This window comes from Tinamus guttatus, unplaced genomic scaffold (assembly GCF_059628265.1).
Source record: "Tinamus guttatus ecotype Peru unplaced genomic scaffold, ASM5962826v1 Tinamus_guttatus_pri_ptg000419l, whole genome shotgun sequence".
Lineage (NCBI taxonomy): Eukaryota > Metazoa > Chordata > Aves > Tinamiformes > Tinamidae > Tinamus > Tinamus guttatus.
This window is the reverse complement of record NW_028288953.1, coordinates 657,737-685,068: the sequence shown is the minus strand read 5'-3', so window position 1 is coordinate 685,068 and position 27,332 is coordinate 657,737. Positions and strand designations below refer to the sequence as shown.

Genomic DNA, 27,332 nt, shown 5'->3' with positions numbered 1-27,332 from the left:
GTGGTCCCGGGGAACAGTAGGGCCCTGTCTCTAATACCAGCCCTGATAACAGACTGTTTACAACGTTAGGATTCAATGGGTTTGATTTTTTTCTTCTTCTTCCATGCTGTAAATTGCTTGTCTAGACAGATTTGCAGCTCCAATATTTTCTAAAAGTAGGACTTTGACTCAGTTACTGATGCAATTCACCGATGGAGCGAAGTGTATTGTTAAAGGTGGCCTTACGCTGCAGAGTTTCTGTTTTCCTTAATCTAGAAGTCTTGAAGATGGACTAATTGCATTTCTTTTCTTTTTTGTTCTTTTTTTTTTTTTTAATTAAAAAGACTGTCTCTTTTGCCTGCACATGGGACTAGCTTAAAAACCTGCCTAAAGCAAAAATTTCATGCTTCCATTTCAAGGTGATAAATTGTTTTAGTTCACAAGTTTGTTTATTCAGTAAAGAGTAACACTAAAATAATAATAATAATAATTAATAATAATAATAATAAAGTTTGTACCCTGGCCTACATGTTGCAAAAGTGGGAAATCCCTCCAAGGGGAGTCCCTCCAGGCCCAGCTCACAGCACGCCGCCATTTTGTGACCTCCCCACGACGCCCATGCACTGCTTTGGGGCAGCGGCCCTCACAAAATGGCGGCTGCTGGCCCACCTCACAATGGGCAGTGCTTCCATGGAGGGAGGCAGCAGCAGAGACTGGGGTGTCAACACGCAAACACTGACATTTCCTTGCTGTTCCCCCTTTTTTCTGAGGAATTGATGTGGAAGTGGTGCTGCTCTGCCAGCCCCAATGCGCTGTTGGTGGGTTCAGCCATGAAGTGAGCTGTCCTTCCCCTTCATGGGGAAAGGGGCCATCCCTGCTCTCTCGCTGCTGCTCAGGCCAATGTGACATCTCCTGGGCTGGGTCCCTGCATAGCAGGTATGACGGTGTGAATCTCTCAACATCGAAGTGTGTTATCACTGCAGGGAGGCAAAAAGCAGAGGTGGGTGACCCGCGTGAGGAATGTGCGCCGGTGGCAAACACAAGCCCCGCTTTCCACACCTACGGCTAGAACTGGATGAGGCTTTGCCCCCACTGACTTCAGCTTTTGGCCCAAATGTAATATTTGTCATATATTATTTCCCTCGTTAGTTGTCGAACAGCTGCACAAATATCACATATGAGAGGATATAATCACTCCAAAACCATCCTTGTGAAATGATGAACGAACCGTTCCTATTCCTTGTTTTCCAAATCAACAGTGTTAAAATGAGCAACACAGATGTCTCATTTTCACTTCCAGATGTTTTCTACATGGGGTGGTAATAATCAGTAGTAGTTTTACTTTAAAGGTATTTTATATAAGGCTATGAAATGCAAGCAATATGTAGAGGCCATTTAATTAAAAAGGCTACGAGATGCAATGAGCATGTAACACAAGAGAGTTTTTCAGGTGTTTTTACAAGCATGGAAATAAATATTTTCCTGTTCCAAAGCGGAAAATGCAATGGTTTTATGACAAGACACAACCCAAGAGAAATGAATCAGGCAACATTTTGAAAGGACTGAACTGATTTTACACTCTAAGAGTCAATGCTAATTTTGTTCCTGAACCACAGAACTGTACCCACTGCTTTTATTTCTGATGATGATTCAAAATACCCAAGAAGAATATTTTCCACGTTTCTTCCTTAAAAACAGCAGAATGATCTTGAAATATGTATGCTTCTACATGCACAAATTGGATGTGGATTGGAAACTTCCAGTGTTCTAAACAAAGTTCTTCTGGGTGCCAGAAGTGACATGTATTAAGCTTCCTCTCCTGCAGAGGTAACTGCAGGGGATATTCTCAGGGTAATTTTAGAGGAAGGTACCAAGCAGGGGCTTGCCTCCCAGACTTTTCCCTTAAAACACCAAGTTCTACAATCTTGTCACTGTGCAAGAATTGGAGCTTATGTTGTTATATATTTATAAAGTAAATGGTAGATTTCATGGCCATAGAGAAAGTATTGGCCATGCAAATTTCAAAGGTTCAGAAACGACCAAACAGAAAGGTACTTACTAGATATTAAAATCTCCTGATTTTAAGGGTAAAGCTAGCCTTTTTAATTCTGGCATTTAGCAATGCCTGCCTGCAAGTGGCCTATTTCTCCCTTCATCCTCAATTCTGACATGAATAAATATAAGAACTGGGTGGTCCATGTGGGGTTTGTTTTTGGTTAATCTGCACCAAAAATGCTTATATAACTGGAAAAGTACATATTATTTTACAGTCATTTTTAAGATTTTAATTCAGAGATCTCATCACAGTCCTTAATTGTTTCTTGCGAGAATTATAATAACAAGGCATCTAGAGAAAGTTGAGACTTAAAATCCTGTGTTAGAAGTCTATGTGGTGTCACCTATATTTGCTACTAGATTCCATACTTGCCATTAGATTTAATATAGTATGCAGGAATTTCTGAAGTCAGTAAATTATTATTAGCAATTGACCCCCATTATATAGCAATTATTGCAGAGATTTTGTCAGGTCACATCAGACCAGCAAACACCAATATATGCTTTTCTAATAAAGCCTCTGCTATCTTAATGCAACTTTACAAAAAGCTTCTTGGAATGCAGAAATAAGACTACTTTCATTAGATACACTGAACTTCCTCATTTAAATAGTTATCTACTGTTGCCTTCTGGTTTCATCCAAGAAAAGAGAATAACTGCTTATCTTTTGCTGATTCTTCTGCCTCCTCCAGGTCGCATCTAATATAATAGGGGAAAAGTACAATAATATGATCTTGACAGTAATATATTTTTTATGGCTGCAGACTTCCCAAACCTCTGTGTGTACATTCCCCCTGAAAGCTTCCTACTATTTTTTTATTTCTTGTAAATCTCCTTGCTTTTTTTTTTCTTCTCAGAAGAAATCAAAGACAAAGGACTTTCTGAAAACAAAAATACACTATGAACAAACTTGGAAGTAAAGCAAATGTTTTATTTCTGATTATCAAATAAGTGCAGGTATCTGTGGCCTCTAAGCTTATGTTAAAATAGTAACAGCAGCAGCAGCAGTGTTTCTTAGAACCTATGTAGAGCCCATAGAAGTCACTGGAATATCTCATGCCATTTTTGTTGTTTTGAAGAGGGAAGCTAATGAATATGCTCAAAAGATTAACTGGATCAAATTAGCCTTGGTAATGATCTGGACAGGGTTATTTACACACACACACAGGCAGGCATTGCAAGATGCATCCCACTGTGGTTGCTGATCACAGGTCTTCTCCCAGAAACTTCTCTTTCAGGGCTTCCTCCAGTTCTTCTTCAGGTAGCTGGTAAATGTGTTCAGGACGACTTCTTGAAATCTGTCGCTGTGGAGTACCCACAGAGGGATGAGCTGCAGGATGCACGCCTTCAAAACAACCAAGCAAAAGCGATACAAAAGACAAAAGGTTACAGAAGCCTCTGGAAAGATACTAACTCAGTGTTCACAAGGTCATAAAAAATAGGAAATGAAAAAAATGCTACTTGATACTTTTAGTATGAATGTTGGAGGGAAATGTTCTTTTTGCTCAGTTTTCAGTAGATTTGTTCTCTTCCGAGTGCTTTTATTTAGTGGTCATCATTGCAGCTGACATATAAAAATACTTATTCTATTTTCTTAGCCTAGTTTCCTAGGAAGATGAAGTTTATGGGATAACAGAGTCAGTTTGTTTGTTTGTTTGTTTTGTCCTTTCCTTTCAGCACTAATATTCCCTCACTAATAGCTTGAATCTGCAGGTCAATTTCTGTAATGGGGAAGGGGTCTCAAATTCATTTACTAACAGGGTCATGAAAACAGGCAGTTGAAGAAAGGAGAGAGACTAACAAGAGAACAGCTTTGAGCTCTGCTCGAGATACAAAAGCACAGAAAGCCACACTTCACTGAGAGACAATGCCTGTTACTAGCATCCTCCTCCCTTCATAGTTCATTATTACATTATCAGCACCTGGGCACCTTAACAATCTAGTCATAATCTCTCATCTGAAGCCTCATCTTAAGGTTTTTGAAGTCAGTAAAAAGATCCTTACTGCCAGTCGGCCTTGGTTCCACTTTTAGGACCCATCTGCTAACTATCAAATTCAATTACCAATATTTCATGGGCTAAGCATCCAAAAATCTCATCTCCAAAGGTGACATAATCCAGTGATTCATTAACAAACTCCTCTGGCCTCTTTGTGATAAGACCAGGTTTTTGGTACATTGTCATTGGAGTAGAAACACCGTAAGGAGACACTACCTAAAATAAATAATAAAAAAAGGAATCAAACAATTGCAATGGAATCAAACAATTTGATAAACTCTTGCATTTCACTGTGCAGAAGAATACCCTCGCATCTGATGAGCTATAATAGGCACGTGCAGTGACCTGATACTACAATAGAATAAGGAGAAAAGACCATAGGTCCAGAGAAGGAGAAGAGAAAGCTTTGGCAGAAGCACCTTCACTACAGGTGGCTACCCACTGCAGGTTTGAGCATCCCAGACAATATTCATTAAAATGAAGGCAAATATGGTAAGATATAGCTTCACCTGTATGATAATTCCCTTTTCCTTATATTCTGCTTGCAGTGCTTTTGAAAAAGTGCATATAAAAGCCTAGGGAGAGAAAAAGAAAGAAAAAAAAAAAAGAATTACCTTAGTACAGTGTTTGTATTTTATTCACAAGTATGTGCATACATAGTCTTTACCAAAAATGACCAAGCATCATACAACTTAAATCACAGTAAAAGTGGTGAAAAACCTATAAATGATCTTTTCAAGACACTCTGCTGTCCTGCCTTAGCAATAGCAGGATTGAATCTATCTGCAATTGAAAAGACATAGCCCGGCACCAGCTCAAGGCAGACTTGGAGCAAGTCCTATGCAGGTTGTGCTGAAACTTTTGTCATATTTCATGAAAATGCAGAAACATAAATACCAGAGTCCCCTTTATACTAGCCCTTGGCACTGTTACATGTGCTTTGGCTGAACATATCCTTACAGTCCAAGGCTTATGTTATAGTAAAGAAGAAAGTGAAATCCAGCTAATGCCTTAGCCTACAAAGATTTTTAAAGAAGGATTGAGGATTTGGGCACATTGTCATGCGAGTAGAAACACCATGAGGAGCTTATTTGATTTCATGGAATCATAGATTGGAAAAGACCTTCAAGATCATCGAGTCCAACCATAAACCCTTCTACACTATGCCTGTTAAACCATGTCCCTAAGTACCTCATCCACACATTTGTTGATTTCTGAAGCTTGAGCCTTCAAGGTTGATATTTCCAAAAGTTTCCTCCACAAAAATGCCATATTAAGAGGAAAACCTGTTGGCATTTCTTAGCCATCTTTTGCCAAGTCTTGCAATTTAGGACACCAATGGCCTCATGATATATCATGAAACAATATTATGTTGATAAGATAAATAGCTTCCTTTTAGGGCATTATAAAAAGAAGTGCATTTTAAAAAGTGCTCAAAAACAGACATTCAAGAAAAAGAAAAGTCAGAAGATGACAACCAATCTACCACCTCACTTTGGAATTAAAGAACTAAAATTGTATGGTTTGAATGTACTATTGAGTACTATGAGAGACTTATTTTAAAAGGAGAACAGGTAAACAGTAAATCAGATTTTTTTTGGCCTTTTTTGTTTTGTTTTGTTTTTAAATAAAGCTGAGTTCTATCTATGTTCAAGCAAATACCATTCTTTAAGAGTTTTTTGGTTAGAAGTAAATCTGATCTGAGTGGAACATTTTGGGAGTTTCAGTGAAAAGCAGGAATTCCTTATTCTGATAAGTTCTTGGGTTTTAATTCAGGAATTCTAAATGAAATATTTGAAGTCAGGTGACTCAGCACCCAACAACCAGTGATTTTTCTCTTAATTCCATAACTAAAACTAATCAATAGTCCTGTGCATCTAAAGTTTTGAGTAAAACACATAAGCTATTCCAATAAAAGCCATCACAGCTCTGAATCAAGTCATATTGTGATTATTGGTAAAATAGTGTTAAATTAGAGGCAAAAATATCCTCATTACAAGCCATACCTTCAGCTGGATTTCAGTGGTATAGCCCCAGTGCTCAGTTAGTGCAAATTCCCATTGATCCATTATTTCAGGGGAGCAACATTGACTCATGCCACCTGGGAACCTGACCCTGTGTTGCTGACATAAGCATTGGAGCAAACATTTGATTGACATTTCTTTATAAAACAATGTGAAAAACTTACCTTAGAAGCTGAGTACATTGTGTATAAAGGACAAGGGAAAGTACCCAGACCAGAAGACAGATTCAGAATAAGACCTTTTTGTCTGAAATTTAATTTAAATATGGTTACATTCAATTATACTTGAGAACACTACAGTAAAAAATGTGCAAGCTGAACACAACTTGTTTTCCCCCCAGAAGACAGAGCTCTCTCATTATATAGTAGACTACATTCTCAAAAGAGTTGATCTTTGTGGTTTAGTTAAGTGCCCCAAACAACTTGGAATTATGTCATACGGGAAATTTAAATGCCCAGTGCAGCCAGAAGCATGGGAACATTGCACACACTATTGTACGTCCAACAGAGCAAGAACTGCCGGGCAAGGAAAGACTTCATGCTCCTAAGGAATCGGTAGGTCTCCTTTGCTCGTTAACCAGAACATTCTTTTTCCTGCTTCTTGCAACTGTTTCTTCAGTTTCCCTATCCACAGCTCCCAATACAAATTCATAAAAATGATGCATTCAGCAACAACCAGGAGAGAAATAAACAGTAAAAGCTTATTCTGTTGCCCAGAAAAAAAGCATATACCCTCCTCTAATGTGCATTAGTAACAATGTTTTCTAAAAACTCCCTCTGAAGAGTTTCACTGCTAGTTCAGTAACTCCCATGTCAAAATACACATTGTATTAAACAGAGGAAAGAAATACATATTTACACAGCTGAACTAATCTCTCTGAAGAAATATAGGTACCTATATTTGAACAGTATTACTCAGAGCACAGCTACCACTAAGCATTAAAATATTTTCATATGCAACTGCATGCCTAGCTAGGCCCAACACATGCAACTTTATTTCTGCAACACATGCATGTTTTTCTTGGAAAAAGGTTACATATTTTGTATTTTCTTTTGTTCTACAGTTGATTGATGCCTCATGGCAATTCCTGTCATTCATTCACACAGCACTAACATCAACAATAATAAATCTGACATACCATAAAGCAGAGAGGGTAATCATGAAAAGGCACAGCTATCACTGAGCAAACTGAAAGTAACAACTGAAAACTAGTGAAAGTTATAGAGTAAGAAAAAATATCTAAATTATACATATATGTATTTAGAGAGAGAGAGAGATTTTTACCGTAGCTCCATTTGTTTCAAAATTATTTGTGTCATCTGTAAGACAAGTAAGTTAAGAGTTATATCAAAATATTCCTACTTCTGGCTCTAGCTTTTGATTCATGATTTTTTTTTCACAAGATTTTGCATTTGCTAAAGACCCAGGAATATGTGTACAACTCAGACAACCTTTGGGGAAAGAATTAGAGATATCCATGGCCTGCCAGGTGGCTGAATTGTTGCCAAGAATTCCAAAGGTTCATCTGCTAAGCAGTGAAAATTCAAAAAGTTCTCAACAGCATCTGAATTCCTGCATCTTCCACATTTAATAGAAACTTAATGAGAAAGCAGGTTTCACTTCTCACTCTACTTGACTCATGAAGATCAGTAAAATCATGAAAAGCCAACTTCTTTTTCTCCTAGTAAAATAGTGTTAGGATCATATTTATGCTAAATATTTTGTCATCCATTCTTATTTTAACAGCAGGCTTAATCATATTTATACATTTTTACAGCACGGGTAAATCCATTTTAGGTATGAAGTCTGCTGCTGGTTGTTTTACTCGAGGAGTGTTGCTGACATTAGGCTTTAGCCCTTTGGCAATTTATACTCAGATTATTGATTTGCTGTAAACAGTTATAGTGCATAAATGCCTGCATTTGAAAAATTGCAAAGGGTAGTAATAAAAAGCAGTGCAAATGAATGGTTCAGCTTAATTCAATCTCTGTTAATTCCCTGTTTCTTGGGGTTGGTGGCTTGGTTTTTGTTCTTTTGGTTTATTTGGGATTTTTCTGCTTTTTTTTTGTTTGTTTTGTTTTCTGGAAGTGTCATTGCACAAGGGATAAGTAAGAGCAGGGTAAGGTTCACAAGCTTCATTTTCAGAAAGGATAGTAAAACAAAAAGAGAGGGTAAAAGCTCGTCATGACAGCTTGAATAGAAGGGAATTCACAAAGTAGAGGAAAACATTGAAGAAGGCCCTGCCTGCGCTGAAATGCTGAAATTCCCACTGACTTCTGTGAGAGCCAGAAATACCTGGAGGTTGGTCACCTGAAGAGAGCACGGAGCAGTGGGCAGGATCCTTCCAGGTATCCAGCCAACAAAAGATTACAAGGTAACTTGGATCTAGCCATTTGAAATGCTCTTGGGAGCATGACTGGCATTGGCACTAAGTGTTTGTTGCAGGCCTGCTTGTGTGGGAGAGGTACCTGTAGCACTAAGTATTGCAGATGTTTCTGTTCTTTCCATGTGTAACTAGAATAAAACCTATGAACAGAATGTTCCCCAAAAATCACTTGATGTGTTTTAATTGACAGGTATTCCGTGATTTATAATCTCAAGTCATTAAGCAGAAATGCAAATTTGGGAGGTAAAGTTTGCTAGCTAAGGCAAGAAGAACTTCTGGTGATAATTTTTATACTGTGTTTAGAAAGACATTACAGATGAACGACAAAGTGTTCTTCTCTCGTTCATGTTAACATGCTGGTTGCAAACAGTAGAGTTACACAAATTTTAATCAAAGGTGGAAAATGCAAAACATTAACTGTTCTTTTAAGCAAGGAGTCAACAAAATTAACAATGAGGAGCAGTGAAACAGAATTGGCATTCAAATCCTTAAGTTTCTGTCCCGTATTGATGCAAAAACATTTTTGCAGGCAGAGTTATATCTAAAAGTGTTCTTCCTGTACCAAAAATGCCACTGAGTATCTTCTACAGATTTCGATTTTGTAACAGAATCTCCCCATTTATTTAAATCAACGGGTTTTGGAAAATGTTTCAGCTGCTATGTAACACTCTGTCTTGAAGCAACTGTGTTAAACAATTTCCAGCAAGTATTTCCCAGGCAAAAGAATCAATTCTGCCAAGCCTTCCCTAAAACAAAGCTGACTATTTACAGCTGTCATAAGTGACTATGTGAGAATAAATAAAATGAAAAAACACCTGAGAGCTAATTGGTCACTCCGCATGGAGCTACATTGTTTGTTGTTGTTGTTGTTGTGTTGTTTTGTTTTGTTTTGTTTTCCAATCAAAAATGTTATGGATTATATAGGTCTGTGGCACATACCTTTGTAACAGAAATAATGTTGCAGTTGATAAGACTCTGCAAGAAGCAAGAAAACAATAAGCACATAGTTAACAACAGACTGGTATCCTATCTAGATAACATGTGTAGAAATTCCAACAAAAAGCCTGCATCTAGCAAAGCATTTAGTCTTTCAGCTGCTAATTTTGATTTGGATTTTCGCCAACTGTGAGGTACTCCAAGGTACCTTAGCTGACGGTGGATTACAGAATCCCAGAAAGGTTAAGGTTGGAAGGGACCTCTAGAGATCATCTAGTCCAACCCCCCTGCTCCAGCAGGGACACCCAGAGCACGTGGCACAGGACTGCATCCAAGCGGGTTTGGAAGATCTCCAGAGAAGGAGACTCCACAACCTCTCTGGGCAGCCTGTTCCAGGGCTCTGTCACCCTCACAGGAAAGTTCTTCCTCACATGGAGATGGAACTTCCTGTGTTTCAGTCTGTACTCATTACCCCTTGTCCTGTCACTGGGCACCCCGAGAAGAGCCTGGCCCCATTCTCCCTACATTCACCCCTCAGGTACTTGTACGTGTTGATCAAATCTCCTCTCAGCCTTTTCTTCTCCAGGCTAAGGCGGCCCAGCTCGCTTAGTCTTTCCCCATATGATAGATGCTCCAGCCCCTTCATCATCTTCTTTTGTTTTTGTTGTGCTTTGTTTCCTTTTCCCAGCCATGCCATTCAACCCCCTCGGTTTCATATTGCTTTGATTCTGCGTGCAGCTTGGCCCAGCCAAGTCTTCGCACATGGCAAGGCCTGGAGGCCGCGAGCGCGGGCGGCCATGGGTGAGGCCGGATGGCGGCGGAGCAGCAGCCACAGGGCGCCCGGCCGAGCCCGCGCGGCTCCCGGCGGCAGAGGCAGCAGCATTCCCCACAGCGCGGATGCTGTGGGAGCTGCCGGGCAGTGACGCCCTCACAGCGGGGCCGCGTGCAGCCCGCGCCACAGCTCCCGGGCCGCGCGGAGCCCGGGGCGCTCAGCGTGCACGGAGCCTCTCTCCGCCTGGTGCCCGCACTGCCGCTCGAGGGGAGCAGCCTGCTCAAGGGCTACAGTCTGTGCCAGGCTGCGGCATATAGATTTCACGGGTCCTGTGGTGGGTGCCAGCAAAAAGAAAAAAATTGAGATGCTCAGAAGATCTGAGCTTTGTCCACAATTATGTTCGTATAGGTAAACAACGAGGCAAAGAGAATCTTGATTAAGTCTTTAATCCTATAAAACTTTTGCACTATAGTCTACTTCCCACAATAGTAAACTTCATTCAAACTAGTTTTTGGTTAGTTTTTGTTGTTGTTGTTTGTTTTTCCAGTTTTCACATACTTAATAATGGTGTTTCAAAGAAAGGAGGTTCTAATGATATTAGTAAGAACCCAACACTTAAGCTGTGGCTGTGACCGGGCTGGACCCCATTATATTACCTATGATCAGCGAGCCAGAGAGGCTGCTGATCTCTGCAACATCCTGGCCAGCTGCACGCTCTGATCCGTTCTTAAACGTCTGCACCAATTTAGCTGACATCTACCACTCTGTTTCTCTCACAAGCTCTTCTGAACATTAAAAAATGAAACAAAACAAACCATGCTCCTTCAGGCCCAGTGCTTTCCCCACTCAGTTGCACAGTTAAGCATGCGCTGATTGTAACAGGGGTAGAACCTGTCCCTCATTAAGTGGAATTGCACTTCCTAATTGTTATAGTGCAAGTAGGAAACCACAGAGTAATCCTACCTCATCTACGTCTGGTCCGTTAAGGAAGCGGCACGGAAGAGGATTATGAAGCATTCCAACATTGTTAACTAATCAAGGGAAACACAATGATAAGAACCACATCTAGACAAAGTACGTATTTGAGCTAGTTAAACAAACAGGTTCTCCACAAGAGTCAGAAGTTAATAAGCTGTGTGTGAGGGGGGATGCTGTCTAGCACTCGGTCTCATTCGTACTGATGTTATCTGCACTGACTTCAGGGAATGGAAAAACAGTCTGTTTCCACAGCTCGGGCCTGTTTCTTCTTTTGCTTGGTTGTTTGGTTTCTATTTGTTTGTTTGTTTCACTGTTGAATGGACAGTTTTCTATATCAACAACAACAAAAAAGTTTTCATTGTTCCTATGTGGCTCACACAAATTAGGGTTAGCCACAGGCTCATTTCAGACTGAATGTAAAAACTGCACACAGCTGGAAAACAACCAGGAGTGAAAATTAATTCCCTGATGCTACGCAGGGGAAGAAGTCACCCCACTAACTGGTGCTGCTTGTAAAGCAGCAGAGGAGATCTCACAGGAAAGAAGGCACGTACAGAGCAGAGAAATGGGAAGCCCTTGGAGAATTATAATTCACTTTTGAAACTTTCTCATAACAAACAAAGCTTAAAAGCAGTAGGCATGCTTGGCTTTAGCAGTGCCTGCGAAGTATAACAAGTTTTTATGGCATGCATCATTTTATGCAGTTCTCTATAGAATAAACCACAGATGCAAAACACCCTTCAGCCGCGTGATGGCTTCTTTTAGTGACTCACCCAAAACACCAATTTCCAGGCCTTCAAGACTTTCTTCAATATTCTCATACACTGAATCTTTAGTGAAATCAGCTTGTATAATCTTCACCTTTTGACCTGTGGTCTGCTCTGTAATTAAGAAAAAAAAAAATCCCTCTACATCTACAGTGGGAGAGAGAACTGCAACTGAGGGAATGAGGGAAATAACCAGATGTCCCATGTAATAATGTCCATTGTAGAAAAGGTAACAAGAAAAACACCCTCATTGTAACAAGTTGCTTTCAGGGAATGGCCTGACTAATAAAGGATCAAATTTTGCCCTGAAATTGATGGATACTCCCTCACAAAACTTGAACATTTGGTTCTCAAGTAAGAAAAAAAAAATGGAATAACCAATACAGAACTTCTTCACCACGTTATCCTAATACTTACAAAAGATTGCTGTCAGCATGTTCGACAAGTGAACAAGTGTGCAGAATTGCTTCAAAGTGTTTTCCTATAATACACCCATTTGAATAAGCAGAGCTTATGTTTTTGTGCAGGGGGAGGGGAAAAGAGGCATCGTGAGGCAGTATCTTCTGCCTCCTTTTCAAACTACTTCTCCCATATTTTTAGATTTGTACTTCTGTAGACCGGGCCTTCCCCAGGATTCTGCAGGACTAAAAGGCATTTAAGGGAGGGCATAACTTCCATTTTACAAGGTAATTTACACAGAAGGGAAAGGGAAATGTATGATTTTTCCACTATCATTGCTATGCAGGAACGGAGCCCAACTGTACATTACCATTTTTAACAGCAGGCAGTTTACTGCTGTCCATATTTTCAATGAGTTTTCTTGAGAAAAAAAAAGTGGAGGAGACTAATTTATTCCTCTTTAACGGTGAGGTTCTCCTTTAAAGGGGCTCAATGAGGTCTCCTCTAACTAGAGGTCCATGTTGTAAAATCTGGCTACTAAACCTGCCTTAAAGTTTTATGGGCAGCCTGAAATCCAGATGAATTTTGCTGAAAAAAGTGGCAAAGGGAAGCTTGGAAACATCAGTAGATGATCTGAATGCAAACAGGCTGGGAGCTGCAGGAGTTCAGGCACACAGGGATAGCAGGAAGTCTGCCTGGGAGCCCTGCTCGGGAAACCCTGTGTTTGCTCAGAGCTTGATTTTGTCTCTAGTTTCATACAGGCAGGAGAGCGAGCTGCCCCGGGTGCAATTCTGATGCAATGATCTCCATGCAGAGATCTGGCATCATACCTCCTGGAGTACATTTGGATTTAGGAAAAGACCAGTTATTCCCTGCAATGACTCCTGCATGGCAGTGAGGCTGGCATGAGGCCAGCTCCGGTTTCGGGTCCAGCGGGCCAGCTTGCACCAAAACAGGGCCCATGCTGGAGGGCAGGGGGCAGATGTGGGAGCTGTTCCCTCCTCGCCACACGGATACACCAGGAGCCTCCTCTGCCTCTCACTAGACCCGTAACACAAGCAGCCTGAGGAACGGCAGACTCTCTGGCTCCAGGTCTGAAAAGCGAGTTGCATCTTATGTGCAATTTTAGAAGACATCTGTCTCCGTGACAGGGGTGAGGGGAAAGAAGTGCCCTTTTCCCTGTGTCTTTCCAGGCTGCGGTTGTGTGTATGAAAGGGACGAAAAGGTACCCTTTGAACCTTCAACCTATAAAAGCAACTCTAGTGGCAAATGACCCCCTAGTGGTCCCAGGCTGGGGGAATGATATCACTACAAAGAATAAGGACATTGTGAGCATAAATGCAGGGAAGGAAAAGAACAGAGCAACAGCTGGAGCAGGCGCCTATATGACCTTTGGATTCAAAGAGCTCTATAAACAAAATGAGATGGTCTTAAAAAGTGCAGTAATGTTGTGGCCATCTTTTTTGCGGGCAACCAGAAGGGCAGCCAAAACTACAGTAACATAAAAATCAGGATCAAACAAAACATTTGGCCTTCCCGTGTCCCCGTGTCTGCACAGAACTGCACCGCTGCAACCAGCGCTGTCAGCCAACAAACAAGTACTCCAGATGGCTTTGCTCTGTCTCATTTAAGAATGAAACAATATATTAAAAAACAATAAAACTATCATGCTGATAAATGAATTATCCAAGGATAGCTCTTTAGAAAATGATAATAATTCCATAAAGGAAAGTGCCAAAGAAAAAACCCTTTGCAATGTTTCTCTCTCTGTGACAGAGATTTATGACAGCCTTTGAAGGCATAAGCCATTTCAACCTTTTTAGAAAGTTCTAAGTGTGCCAGAAGCAAAGAGCCTGGGTTTTCAAACATGAGCACAGGTTATATGCTTCTTTTTAATGAAGGGAAGATTAATATAATGAAAATTTAAAACTTGAATTGAGGTGTTTAATCTGATGTGTTATAAAATGCGTCATTAAGAAGGATACATCTAACTCCTTTTGACCTCAGACCATTTGGGAATCCTGCTTGTCAGATAGGATAATATGCTCCCTTTTGAAATTTACCAAGAAGAAAATAAATCAGGCTGAAGCACAAAGTTGGTTAGAGCATACACTCTGCCAGAAACGCTTCTTTCAGGCTTAGAGAGTTACAAAGGTCATCCAAAAACTTGAGGTAGCAAAATAATGAAGGCCTGAGTGGTTCAGGAACTGATCTGTGGAGGAATAAGAGAAGTTTCTGAAGTAACTATAGTAGAATTTGAATATGAAGAGAACTCAGACTAAGATGGCATCCATATTCAGATGAAATTTGCAGAGAGCGGGACAAAATAAGCAGCTGAGTAAGCCATTTTACCTGCAGAAATTGTTGTTAAAAACAAGATTTATGACTGGGAATACATGTAAAAGTTCTATAGTATTATAAAGCACTAATTCTGGCTCTAGTTTTCTTGAAAAAGTATTTACTCAGAAATACAGGTAAAACCTCTTCAGAAATAATAGGAAAACAGAGATGAACTAAAGAAAGATGGTAAAAATATAAAAGAGAAGAAGACGATAGAAAATACTCAGAAAAACTCAGTGAAGAGACAAAAAAAAAAAAAAGAATAAAAGAAGAGGAAATACTGTTAACCACTAGAGTACTCAGAAACATTAGTTAAGGCCCTTAATCTCTTGGTTTTGTACTTGGATATTGGAAAAACAATGCCAAGTAATAATGTCTCACCAGTAGGCATCAGCTGTACTGCAGTTACTGTTAAACTACAGTTTACCAACAGGTAACCTTGGAGGGAAAAGGAAGGATGTGCCAAGTGCTTTACCGGGTGCAGGCATCTCGGCCTGCTCTCTGCTCAGGGAACAAGGAATGGAGAAAGAAGCAAAACAAACTGGAAACTGACCTTCTAGGTTTAAGAGCATTTAAATGAATTATCACTTTTACAGGTCTTAGCGGGAATTAAACAGATTTGTTTCCAGACCACTCAGTAGAGTGGTTTTGATATTAATTCTATCATTTCATATTAATGGGCATGATTTCAGCAGCAAAGGTTGATAAAACTAGTTACTGTATTACCAAACCCAAACTCGTGGAGTACACGCTAGTCTAAACCAAAGTATCTGCACTATTCCTACTACTTTCTGAGGATCAAACACTTTCTTCCTAGAAACTTCTCACTCTTCCTAGTGCGAAGAAAGCTCACTGTGAATAACTCACGTATCTTACAGCAGTGGCATTTTCTCATCTGTTTAGTGTAGTAATATAACAGCTAAACCCTACAAACCTTGCTTGCATCAACACGTCATCGTATGCAACTCTTCAGTCAGGATTGACCTGTTCCGCTCAGCTTGCTGAGAAGGTGCATGCAGAAGTGCAGGGAGTGCAGCTAATGTCCCACTGCTAACTTCTGTTGCTAATCTCACGTTTTTATGGATTGATCAATAATACATATTGCTACATACCGTAACACAAACTGCGAGAAGTATACCAGAGTGTGTCTGTCTGCTTGTTGTAGGGCTTTGTTACCTTTCATCTCACATTTTGAAAACCCTTCTTGCCAGAATGGGAGGAAATCTTGCTTTCAATTCCAATGTTCCTTTGGAGAAATGCTTTTCTTATTGTGGATTTCTGCCCATTCCTAATTCCAGTTTTGAGACATGTTCTCTGGATCACCTACGATTCACTGGCCTGTTTGAAAGCCAAACTCTGAGATCTCTGGACTTATCCACACTTCAATCTCCTTTCTTTTGTATTCTTCTGTATCAAAACAGAAGGCAACACACTGATTATGCAAATAATATTACCAGGTTGGAGAGAGAGGCAAGTCAATTAATTAATGATGTCTAACCTATTGGGAAAATAATAATAATAAATATATGTGGTGTAAAAGTTAAAGAAGAGAAAACACGAATAACTGCCCAATCCTACAATTTATTTATGTTGCCTAAAGCACATTTTTTGTCTAAAGCTCTCTATGTCTTAATCTCCTTGCACATTAGTTAGGGATAATGATAACTGCTCAGACTGAGGCACTGCTTGTTTAAGCAGTTTAAAGAGAAAAAAAAAAAAACAGAAAATTTAGAACATTGTTCTGGTAAAATTTTTGCTTAAGCTTTGGCTTCCAATTTTTATTTACTCACATAACATCACAGTAAGTTTAACCTTTCGCTCTTTCCTGATGCTTAGCTTCTTTCTTCTTTTCTGATGACTGCCTAGCTTAACTACGAAAACATTTGCAAGCTGAAATCAGGCGGACATTTCAAAAGCTTTGACATAAGCACACATTTAAAAGCCTGATCCAGAGCTCCCTGCTGATTTAATGGCCTCCAAGATCATATACTCTGAGCTTTTCTTGACTCCGTCTTCCTCTCCTTCATTTTCTTTGTGCCATCTACTTGTTGTTATGTTCTCATTTCCAACCTGACACAAGAAACATCACGAGTCACTCTGGGCTTCAGCCAAAACCCATGGAAAACAATGGGAAGAGCTCGCTGGGATTTGCCCCAGCTTGGGCAGACTCTGGGGGAAGCTCTTTGTGCCCACAATCCATCTGAACAGGGCTCAGATGCCCCAACAGCATCACCGCGCTCCTGCGGTCTCACTGCCTGACTCTGCACACCAGAGATTACCTGAAGAACCCTGCTGAAGTCCACGGGGCTTCCCCACAGGCCCCGCTCGCAGGACACCAGGAGCGCTCGCAGGACAGGCTGTTTGAGCAATACCTTTCAGGACAGGGTCAGGCTCCTGCTATGTGTGAGCTACAGAGCTCAGTACAGGAGGGCCTCAATTAGGAAGGGGGCCAGCGGATGGCCTTAAATAAATCACAGTACGGTGGAATTTACAGTATGTTATCTTTCCAGCCCTCCACCACTTCTTCTCTTTACTTAGTTGTGTCAGTCTCATGAATCTTGGTGTTTTCATTCTTTGGTTCTGATTATAATTTACAACACAAAGAAACCATGAAAACTCCTTAGCCTTTTTAGAGGATTTTGTTGTTTAAATTCTTTAATATTTAGCTGCAAAGAAAGGCAACAATGACACTGTAGCTGGCCTAATTCCCATGGAAGTTATTTTTTTATGACTGTTTACTTAAGAGGAGCTAATGTAGGCTACAGTCACACTGGCCTAATGGATATGGCCGCTTATAGAGACTGCTCACAGAGAGCTTGTGCTTTCCCCACTGAAACCACTTGCTTTTTGAGGGAAAACAGGTATGTTGTTAGCACAGACAGAGGGAAATGGGCAGAAAATTTAGGATATTAGGACTTGATTCAGCAGCTTCAGGTTCAGAAATTACAGATTTCTTTGCTCTCTTAAAGTGTATCCTATCCCTGAGAGATGCACTGCTCTCTCTGCAGATGGGTATCCTGTTGCAGTGAGGTGACAGACACTTAACAGGACAATACATGAATCAAACACCGGGTGGATTGACAGAGAGAGAGTGGGAAGAATAACCTTGATTATAGAAGTCTTTAAAGTCAGTTCAGGGTATAAACTCCTTTGACTCATACAGGGATCCCAACCTCAAATCTCCATGGATTTAAAAAAGCCATTTCTTAAACTATTTCCCTTCAAAGATAAAAGAGGGGATATTAACTCCAAAGACATGCTATTTAGCTGCTTTACCCCAAAATAGGCATAACTTGTAAACCTTATGGAGAAAAAGCTATCAAGTATTCATTTACTCCTCTTTTTTTTCTATATCATTTATGCTTATTTTCTTAGGTGACTTACTTTTTTCAGCTTATAAGAACTAGCCTAAAGATATCGTTTCTTTGCCAGTCACAAGGTGACTATGCCAGCTTTTTTAGGCAAGCTTACTATAACATCTCAGTTGTCTGCATTTACAGTTTTTACGGATAGGAGAAGCCAATCAGGAACCTGCCTCCATTTTTGCCTCTAACCTATTCCACTGTTGGAATTGCAGCCTGTATTTTCAAAGCTGTCCATGAGTCACTTGGAGAGGCTCAAGCAAGGGAGTATTGCAACGAATAATTTGTAGCACTGCGGTTGTACCTGGGGCTGCAGCTGTACCTGGGGCCACGCTGTGCTCTGCACAGTGCCAGCAAACTGAGGAAATAGACTCAGGTCCCTGGGGGCTTTGCCAGTCTGCTAAATATGAAGGTAAGTTTGAGGCAAGCGCTTACCTACTTCAGTGGCTACTCTCTGAAGTTTTTCAAGAGTTCTGCTTATCATAACTATATTTAGTCCACGTTTTGCCAGCTACAATAGAGGAAAATAGAAGTCGTTAGAGAAAAATAGGTGATGAGAATCCCTATAAAATTTTCCCGTTTTATGATAAAAGCAATAATGGATATTTTGTAATTGCTTTCACTCACCCATCACCTGCCTAATGAGCAAACAGGAAATGTGAAAACCATGCCAAATTTTAAGAAGAGTTCTTACAGTCTGTCTAAACATCTCCTTCTCTAAAAGTCCTGGACTTTTGCAAGAAAAAATATACTGGACTGTTGTCTAAACAGTCCATAATCCCCAAAAATACGGCCCAAAATACATTATCTTTTCAAATGAATCACTTTTTAAGCAAAAGAATGCCTACAAGCAGTGAAGACAATCTGACATTTCCCAGAAAAAAAGGGATTTTTACTTGGAAAGGGAAAGCCAAATATGTTGATGACTTCCTAGTCATTTTACAAGACTGCTCTCCACCCTCTTTTGTTTTTTTTCTTTTCTTCCTCTAAGAAGTGGATTAAATACATTGAAGACATGAAAGTGTTTGAAAGAAAATGGATTTAATCATGATTTTTATAGAAAAAAAGTCTCATATAGATCAGATAGCTATTTTTAAGTGTTTGTTGTATTAAAGGGAAAAAAAAAGGAAGGGGGAAAGGAGAAAAGATGAAGAAGTCTATGCATGAAAATTCAAAATACAATCACACAAAGATACATCCACAAAGATGTTGGCAAGAGTTGCAGTTTACAGCTGTGAATACTATTTAACACAACAGTCCATTTATAGTCGCTTTCGTATTACCATGTGCAGAACAAATGCAGAACAAACAGAGAAGGCCCTTTTTCCTTTGGCCTCTCATTCCCATCAGTTTGAGTTTAAGGCAAGCCTTGAGAGAGAAATATGCCCCCAGCTTGTGAACCTAGGTTATTAACAAGCAGCAGCCAAACTGAGTTCTGCACACAAAGTAAAAAAAGATAGAGCTGAAACTAGAAAAATGCCCATGGGAGCAATAAGAAAGAAAGTTAAATGAGCACAAAGGATAAAGCCAACTTCATCCAAAAGTAACCAGGTTTGCTTAGAACAAGAAAGGGCCGGTGAAGCCCACACACTGAACACCCATTCACTGCTGCCGCTGACTCCCCGCAATGCTTTCTCCTTAAACCTATTTGAGGGAAATAGTTTGTCCTATTGAGCTCTTCTGAAACAAAGAAAAGAATGTTAAGAAATAAGGACCTTTGTTTAAAAATTGGCTACATCGAGAGTATGAGGGGTGGACTGTCTATTAAATGTATCAGCCACGACCATTTGCATTTTCGGCACAAAGACCGTGCTCACTATTCTCTGCTTTTGGAGACCCTCTTACATAACTGCCCGGTGCTCCAAAGAGACACGCAAACACTCAAACTCTCTGGAGTTTCGGAAGCTCATTTTAAGGGCTGCATTTGAAGTACTCCGGAAGAGAATTCTAATTATCTACACACTGGCAAATTTCCCTTTGTCCACAATGAGCTTGGCTCTAGCTGTTTCCAATCCATCTGGAAGCCAATGGAGACGTGGTCTCTGCTTCCATGGTCGCTTGTTCCTATTTGTAACTTAGGGATGTTCAGATGGAGATCATTTTAATTTTTTATCATGTAGACCCAAGAGCAAATATTAGTTGCGTTAAGTAAATAAATAAATAAAAATAAGGCAGTGGTCTTTTTTTTTTTTTTTTTTTTCTGGGCTCCTTAACAACATCTCAACTGTATTTTTGTCTCATCTGGTGGAAAATTCCCCTTCTAAAAAACTATGTGAAATATTCTTCTTCCAAGACCTAAGATTGTCTCATAGCTAAAGCCAGATCCTTGTGGCAATTTGTAAAAATTGTTAATCATCCAGTGAGAGAAATGCACTTCTCTTTACTCCCATATACCAGGCTAACCAGAACTATTTGTTGCTACAAAAACAAATGGTCATAGCAGTCTTTTTTTATGGCAAAAGAAGCTAAACTCTTTTGCTTGCTCATTCACATAAAAGAAAGACAAGCATCCTTTTCACAGGTCTTTTTGACTACCAGGAGATTCAAATGCATCTTCCAGGCAAGCAGAAAGCATTGCGATTTCCTGGCCATCCACACTAACAATTAAGTCAGCTTTAAGACAACTGCATTCTAGATAAAAGTAACTTTTAGTGTAGACGTCCTTAGCACAAAGAATTTTGCTACCACACAAAGGCTTTGACCTTGGAGAATGGAATTTCCACCACAGATAAGAGCACCAGCTCCCAGGTCTCTGCAGGGTGAACTCACATGTGTTAGGAAATCCTGACGCCCAGTGGCAGAGGATTAAAATGCTTCTGAGGCTGCTGCAATGTAAGAGTATTACTGCCTTCAGCCATAACGAGTAATGACAACTCAGCATTTAGAAATTGGCTAAAAAAATGAAAAATAAATAAAAAAGGCAAGCAGGATCTTGCAAAGCTGTTCAAAGACTTGAATAAACACAAAACTAATGAAAAAAATCACTGCACATTTCTCAGTAAGCTTGCAAGCAACTGAAGTTACATGCAAGACATATTTTTGGATTCAAACCATGCATGTAACTACTGCAGTTTCACTCACAAATTGCTAATAGTCTACACAGATATTCAGATATACACAATTTGATAACACAGAACCAGTAATAATGTTTTATGGAAGATGTAGTTTTTACATTTCTACCTATCGTATGTGATTTTTTTCTCTCTTTTTTTTTTGAAATTGCACTGATATTGTCTCAGTGCTTCTTTAATTTTCTTTCCCTGGGTTTCAGATCTGTGAATTCTCTGTGATTTAGACCTCTTAAATATCTCTGGTCCAGCAGACCAGGATCTAGCCACAAAACAGACAGATTCTGCAATTTTGTGGTAACCTCCACCTGCGCAGCAAGGTGCAATATACAATATCTGCAGGATACAATAAATTCAGGATCAGGTGGATAAATTATAATACAGATGTAACTGCAGCAGGATAACACAAATAACATTTAGCTTGCATTACATTGCAGGTAATACTGTGCAAAATTCCAGGAAAAGAGACAGTGTTCAATGTGAGTGACCTGCTTATGTCTTGATATCAGAGGAGAAGTCTGAACATGATAAACTGTAAATCTCAGAGTATGGCATGACCTCTTCCATAAGCCCACTAAGCTTAAGGTACAAAGCCAGTGATAGCCACTGAAGTAGATCTGTGGTTATTACCTCAGGAAAAAACAGACCTATTGAGACTGCAGCAGTACCATGAAACACCAACAGCTTTAACCTCCCTAAGAGCTCTGAGATGTGACAGACCAGCAGCACGCTCACAGGCAACGTATTTTTGTGCCTTGTTAGAAGCCTGGTGACTCCGTCAGACCAAAAACTAATCGACCAGATCTAACAGAAATTTGTCTTCTGTAATTTGTATAGCAAGTTAGAGAGAACATCCCACTACCCTGAGATCACAGTTGACCTTTAAAATCACCCTGCTGTGCTAGAAATACTGATGCTGTCTTTATGGGGGCCTGGTCTTCCACACAGAAGAGAATAAGCTCAAGGTGTTTGCGAGCTTTCTTATCATCAGAAGTCCAGGAAACTACAGAGACAGTAATTTGCTCTGAAAGAATCTGTGTCCTTAAGGCGACAATGCATATGTTTTTCTGAAACACCTCGCAGCTAACTGGCTCTTCACGCAGGCTCAGCCAGCTACTGAGCATGATAAGCTTTGCACTAGCTACAAAGCTAGAAAGAAGGTTACTGAATCAGTAAATAATTATAAAGTTCTTCACCTGGACCTCTGCCTGCTCTGTACCCAAGGAGCCACCTACTGGGATTTCCCCATAAAACACAGAACAAAGAAAGCTGCTTTACTCTGGCTTTCCAAAAGCCAGGAACTCTTCTCCATAATCTGAACTCCCAACGAGAATGGAGTCTGTGAGTCACCAGCCCTCTTCTGGGCTCAGGCTACCACAGAAATCCATCTCTTGGTGCCAAGCACAGGCTCCAGAGGCACTGGAACTACCTCCAGTCTTGTGGCTGAGAAACAACACACGCACCACAACTCTGCCCTCACACCAGCCCCTGACAGCAGAGGGACGTGAGCCAGAGGAACATCCGAGCGTTTGTGTCCTGACGCCAGAGCAGTAGGACAGCAGAGGGGAGCCAGAAACTCCAAGGGCACAAGGACATTAAAAAGCCACAGCAGGGTCATATTTATTTATCCATGAACCACACACAAGTGTGTGCTCTGACCTACGCCAGCAAGACGAAGGTGCCAAGCTATGAGCTCACGCAGTGTGGCCTGGGGATCTGCACCACAGCACAGTGGCTGAGCAGAGCTTAAATCAAAGCAGCTACCTAGGGAGGAAGGTAGATCTCAGCACAGATAGAGAATGGCTCTCCATCATCAAGCAAAGCCAAAAACAATTTAAAAATGTTCCACAAAAACTTGCCACTTCCAGCCAAGTTTTTCAAGAAAACATACTGTTTTTTAAAATTCTTTTTCATGATGTAAAGCAGCCTTTCTGGCTTCTGATGGGACATAATTTTGTGCCACCCAAATATCAAGGAAGCAGAATAATGACAGAGATTCTGGTCTAGACACTCATAGGCACCTGCAATCTTGATGAAAACCTGGATATATTATAACCAGGTGCTCACATAAAAAGTTAGTTGAGCAACCTGCATGTGCAAGTGGCTACACTCAAAGGTGTAGTTTTAAGATACAATTAAGCATTTATGCTAAATTCTCTCCTCCTCTCACCTATGCTTTCCCAACCTGTTCATTCCTCAAGTCCTTTCCATTTGTTGATGACTGGAGCAGTTCAATGAGAAAACAGAGGAAACATTTTCCCTTTTCTCCCACAGAAGAGCTTGTGATCTTTATCGTAACTATAATGAATGTTGAATGTTAAATTATAATATTTGGCATTTGTTGTTGTGCTTCCTACATTCTACACACTTTCAATGGCGCTTATTCCAAAAGCCACTTTCAAGAATCTAAATCCTGAGTTAGGCACTTGAAGTAATTAATGCATGTGCTTTAAAAGATTTGGTTTCAAATTCATGTCAATTAATTCAAAAGTAAACTCCTTTCTTCTGACATATATTTTATATATAATTTATTAGCAGAAAGGATAGCATCTAATCTAAATGCTAACAATTAGAGGCTGCTAATTTTCACCTAGTCATCTCAGCACTGAAGGCAATAACTTGTGTTTCACTGATGTGCATCTTCTAGAGAGACAGGCACTTCTGAATGAAGACATCAAAGAGAAAACCTCGTGGGAGCAGTTGCTTTCCCCAGCAGCGAGGACGATGTGAGAGGCCCCTGTCCTGGGCATTGATGGGGGTGCAGGAAGGGGCTGCATTGTTGCCTGTGCAGTGGCAGTCAGAGCACCCTCTGATGCAGCTGATGGCAGCTCTCGGCTTCACCCTTCCTCCCTTCGCTTTCTTCCCACTCTTAAGGCTACTGATTCTTTTTCATGCTTTTAGCCTTTGTTATAATTTTCATAACTTAAAGTTGGTTTTCATTTGCATAGGTCTCCCTTTTGTTTGTGGCTTCAGACACACCTTTTGAGCTTTTCTCTGCAATCATTGGGGCTACAGAAGGCTGCATTTTATAAGTTTACTGCTAGACAGGGCTGTAGAAAGGCATGCAGCAGAGCAGTGGTAGACTAGATAAAATATCCAACTCAGGAGACTTCCTGCTCTGGACAGACAACACAAAATCTTTTGGAGTACTCAGGGTTTCCATTTGATCTTCTTGGTCTGACATGAGTACTGGGGCAGGAATGATTTTCCTCTGAGAAGAAGTACCATTTGGCCTTTCAGGATTTCATCAGTGTTACTCTATGCAGGCAGAGTGACACGGGTTAGTACCACGTATTTCACACCTGCTCTTCATGCTAGGATAACCTCACTAACTTCCAGAGGTTCGCTGAGGAGCGTGGGTTTAATTAAATGAATAGCATAGGGCAAGTAATCTATCTTACCTCAAAGCAATATGCTTTTCCAAGGCCATCTCCTGCTCCTGTGACCACTAGACAAAGAAAAAAAAAAAAAAAAGAGAGAGATTACATTTGTAGCTCTGCTTTAGTGTTTTCTTTTCTGGATTCTTTAGTCTTCATCATCTAAATTTCTTGACTGTTACTACCTAAATGGTACTCTTAAAGCATAGAACCAACTTTTTCTTAAATTTTATTTCTTTTTGCTAACAGGTTTTATCATTTAGCATTTTTCCTCTTCAAACATCTTACTAATATTAGCAAATCCGTCTCCAGCTAGCACAGTAGCCAATTATTTTTCTCATTTTCAATATGGTGAAACACAGCGACAAGCAAATTTTCTACAGTATGGTAAAAATTTCTTACGCATGCATAATTTTAAAAGCCTTGATTTCGTAAGATAGAATGCTAGAATGGCAGGATGTAACGACTAATTGGTCCCTGAAGCTAATGATATTTCCTTCTGATGATCTTTCCCTCACAAGAAATCTGTCTGTAAGAAAACAACACAGCAAATTTACCACCACCTATGAAATGCTCTTCTTCCAGAGTTTTCCTACTCACAGTCTACTTCTGGATTTTGTGTCTGGGAAAGCAACCAAGTATTGGCATATGTAAAGCACCCTGAATCCTAGAAGTTATGCAAACAAATACCAAAGAGGAAATACAGAAAGAAAGCATTAGTTATCACTATGAGGAAGAAATACAATAGGAAAACACAAAGGCAATTCCAAGGAAAACCTGGTAAGTTTTCAGAGCAAACAGGATTACGAGTCTTTATCTGAAAAAAAAACTGTGCTTTTTTTATGTGCCTAGAAAACTGGCAAAAACAAAGCAAATGTCTGTTGGGAAATAAATTTCTACCCGCCAGATTCAATTACTGTGATTCTCAGCTTCTCATGTCCCTTATCATGCAGTGAATCATTCAAACCTATGATTTCAATGTATCCAGCATACTGCACATTTTCAAAAGGACAGAGCATAAAAGGCGAGTCCACTGAAGGAAGCAACAGTCTCTCAAACTTCAGTGGAAAAAAGATCTTTGAATAGATACTTCCCCTCAGTGGCTCACTCTTCATGCACAGATCTGAGACTTGTTCCTCACTTAAATTAAAACAGGGCCTACATGTTATTTCAGAAATATTTGGCCTTTAGACACCACTTCTGCCAAAGAGTGCATTTCGCTCTTTGGTTAGTCCGCTGTGAAATGTGCTTACTCAGTGCTTATTAAATCCAGTTAGTTCAGTGCTCTAGGGTGAGGGCAAGAAGTACAAGAGTATTGATAGAAGTCTCTTGTTAAGATGCCCCCACTGATTGCAGTAGAAAATGCAGTAACTTTTCATTCCTACTTCACTACAGTAATCTAACAGGCCTGCGAAAAATATCAACATTAATGGAAGATGTTTGTTAAACATTTTATGAGAACTCGTAATATCTTTAAAATAGAACTCCCAGGTGGAAGCCTTTGAAGTTTCTAGGCAAAAGTAGATTTGCCTCATTAATGATACAATTAAGGATAGGACACCATTTCAGGAAAACAGACTGGAGCAAAGTCACCAGGAATGAAGAAAATTTGCTTTGGTGAGAGGGGACCATATGCTAAACAGAAACTAGTTGCTTCATATATCAGGAAAGTGAGGATATCGGCAATGTCATCAAAACTAAAGCATTTCCAGCAGTGAGAGAGAGGAGGGAAAAAAAAAAAAACCACATAAGTAGGAATGGGGAAGGAATTCACTTCTATTCATTAGGTGTGTTAGCTTTTATCGGATCAGTTACTTTCTTACTCCCTGTGTGAAAAATCTTCTGTCTTTTAACTCAAAGTTACTAGGAGAGATGAAAAAAAAAGAAAAAAAGAAAAAGCGGCAAACCATGCTTATTGGAAGGGATGTTATTTCCTGGATGAATAGGGTAAGAAAATGTAAAGAAAACCCAATCAGTAATGATTAGTAACATAACAGGTCCCAATTAGTAACATAACAGGTCCCAATTAGTAACATAACAGTTCATCACTCTGTTACAAGAAGAAAAATGTGAGGAAATTTCCTTTACCTGCCCATTCTCCCTGCGACCGAAAGAAAGTCTGAGGCAAAGCATTCCAAATATGTGGGAAAATATATTTCAGAAATAGGATGCATTTTACCAGAGTATGGAAACAGATCAGAGCTCCCAAAGCAGTGAGTAGCTGATTCTGGATCTCCTCCATGGCAAAGGCTAAGGCAGGGAGCTGGGATGAAACTGTTCCTATCTCCCTGAGAATGCCCTGGTGCAGGCTCTGAGCCCTGGCCTAGATGTGAGGCATCTAATCAATCACGTGATTTCTTTCCTTTTTTTTTTTTTTTTTCCCCCAAGGCGTGTCTGGAGTTTATGGAGTTTAGATTAGAATACAATCTATACAATACACCCAAATTTGTAAACTACTGAAAAAATCCAAATTATACAATGATTTCTGGTGCTTGCTTTAGAGGCAAGATTTTGCTCCACTTCTGGAAAGTATCCAAGAACAAAAAGAATAAATACAATGTTATTGTCATTGCTTAAGATTCGAAGAGACTACAGACAGGTCTAAACCAAAACCCTGGATAAGAACATTCCAAACCTTGGAGTTAATGCACATTAGCATTATGTCTTGCACTGCTGCTCCCTAGTCCAGATACTTCCTCCACTGAATTTGTGCTAAGGTCAAAAAAAATGGATTTATCTTCAAATTGCAAGGGTAATAACAACATCTAATTATTTTTATAGCGAAAACAATATCATACAACTTTTCACAGAGCACTTCAAAAAGACATCAATACAATTATGCCTGTTTTACAAAGGAGGAAATTATGGCATAGAGGAGTATTAATATATTTA

General features: G+C 40.0%; 1 protein-coding gene across 1 annotated transcript; it reads right to left on the bottom strand.

Annotated features, from left to right (window-relative positions):
• Positions 1-3,226: 3,226 nt before the first annotated feature.
• HSD17B3 (hydroxysteroid 17-beta dehydrogenase 3) lies at positions 3,227-26,722 on the bottom strand. Its single transcript, XM_010223816.2, has 11 exons — positions 26,529-26,722; positions 24,465-24,511; positions 18,431-18,506; positions 11,901-12,008; positions 11,113-11,180; positions 9,381-9,416; positions 7,340-7,374; positions 6,220-6,301; positions 4,541-4,606; positions 4,098-4,247; positions 3,227-3,379 (listed from the first exon to the last, which is right to left on the bottom strand). Exons 1-11 carry the CDS (start codon positions 26,680-26,682, stop codon positions 3,269-3,271), a joined length of 933 nt encoding a protein of 310 aa, XP_010222118.2. The 5' UTR covers positions 26,683-26,722; the 3' UTR covers positions 3,227-3,268.
• Positions 26,723-27,332: the final 610 nt, after the last annotated feature.

Excerpts from the sequence above, each read along its gene's own strand:
- HSD17B3 (XM_010223816.2), bottom strand. The coding sequence starts at position 26,682 with ATGGAGGAGATCCAGAATCAGCTACTCACTGCTTTGGGAGCTCTGATC. Across the intron at positions 12,009-18,430 it reads GAGAGTAGCCACTGAAGTAG|AGCAGACCACAGGTCAAAAG; the intron begins GTAAGCGCTTGC and ends TCTTAATTACAG. Across the intron at positions 9,417-11,112 it reads ACGGACCAGACGTAGATGAG|AGTCTTATCAACTGCAACAT; the intron begins GTAGGATTACTC and ends TGCTTCTTGCAG.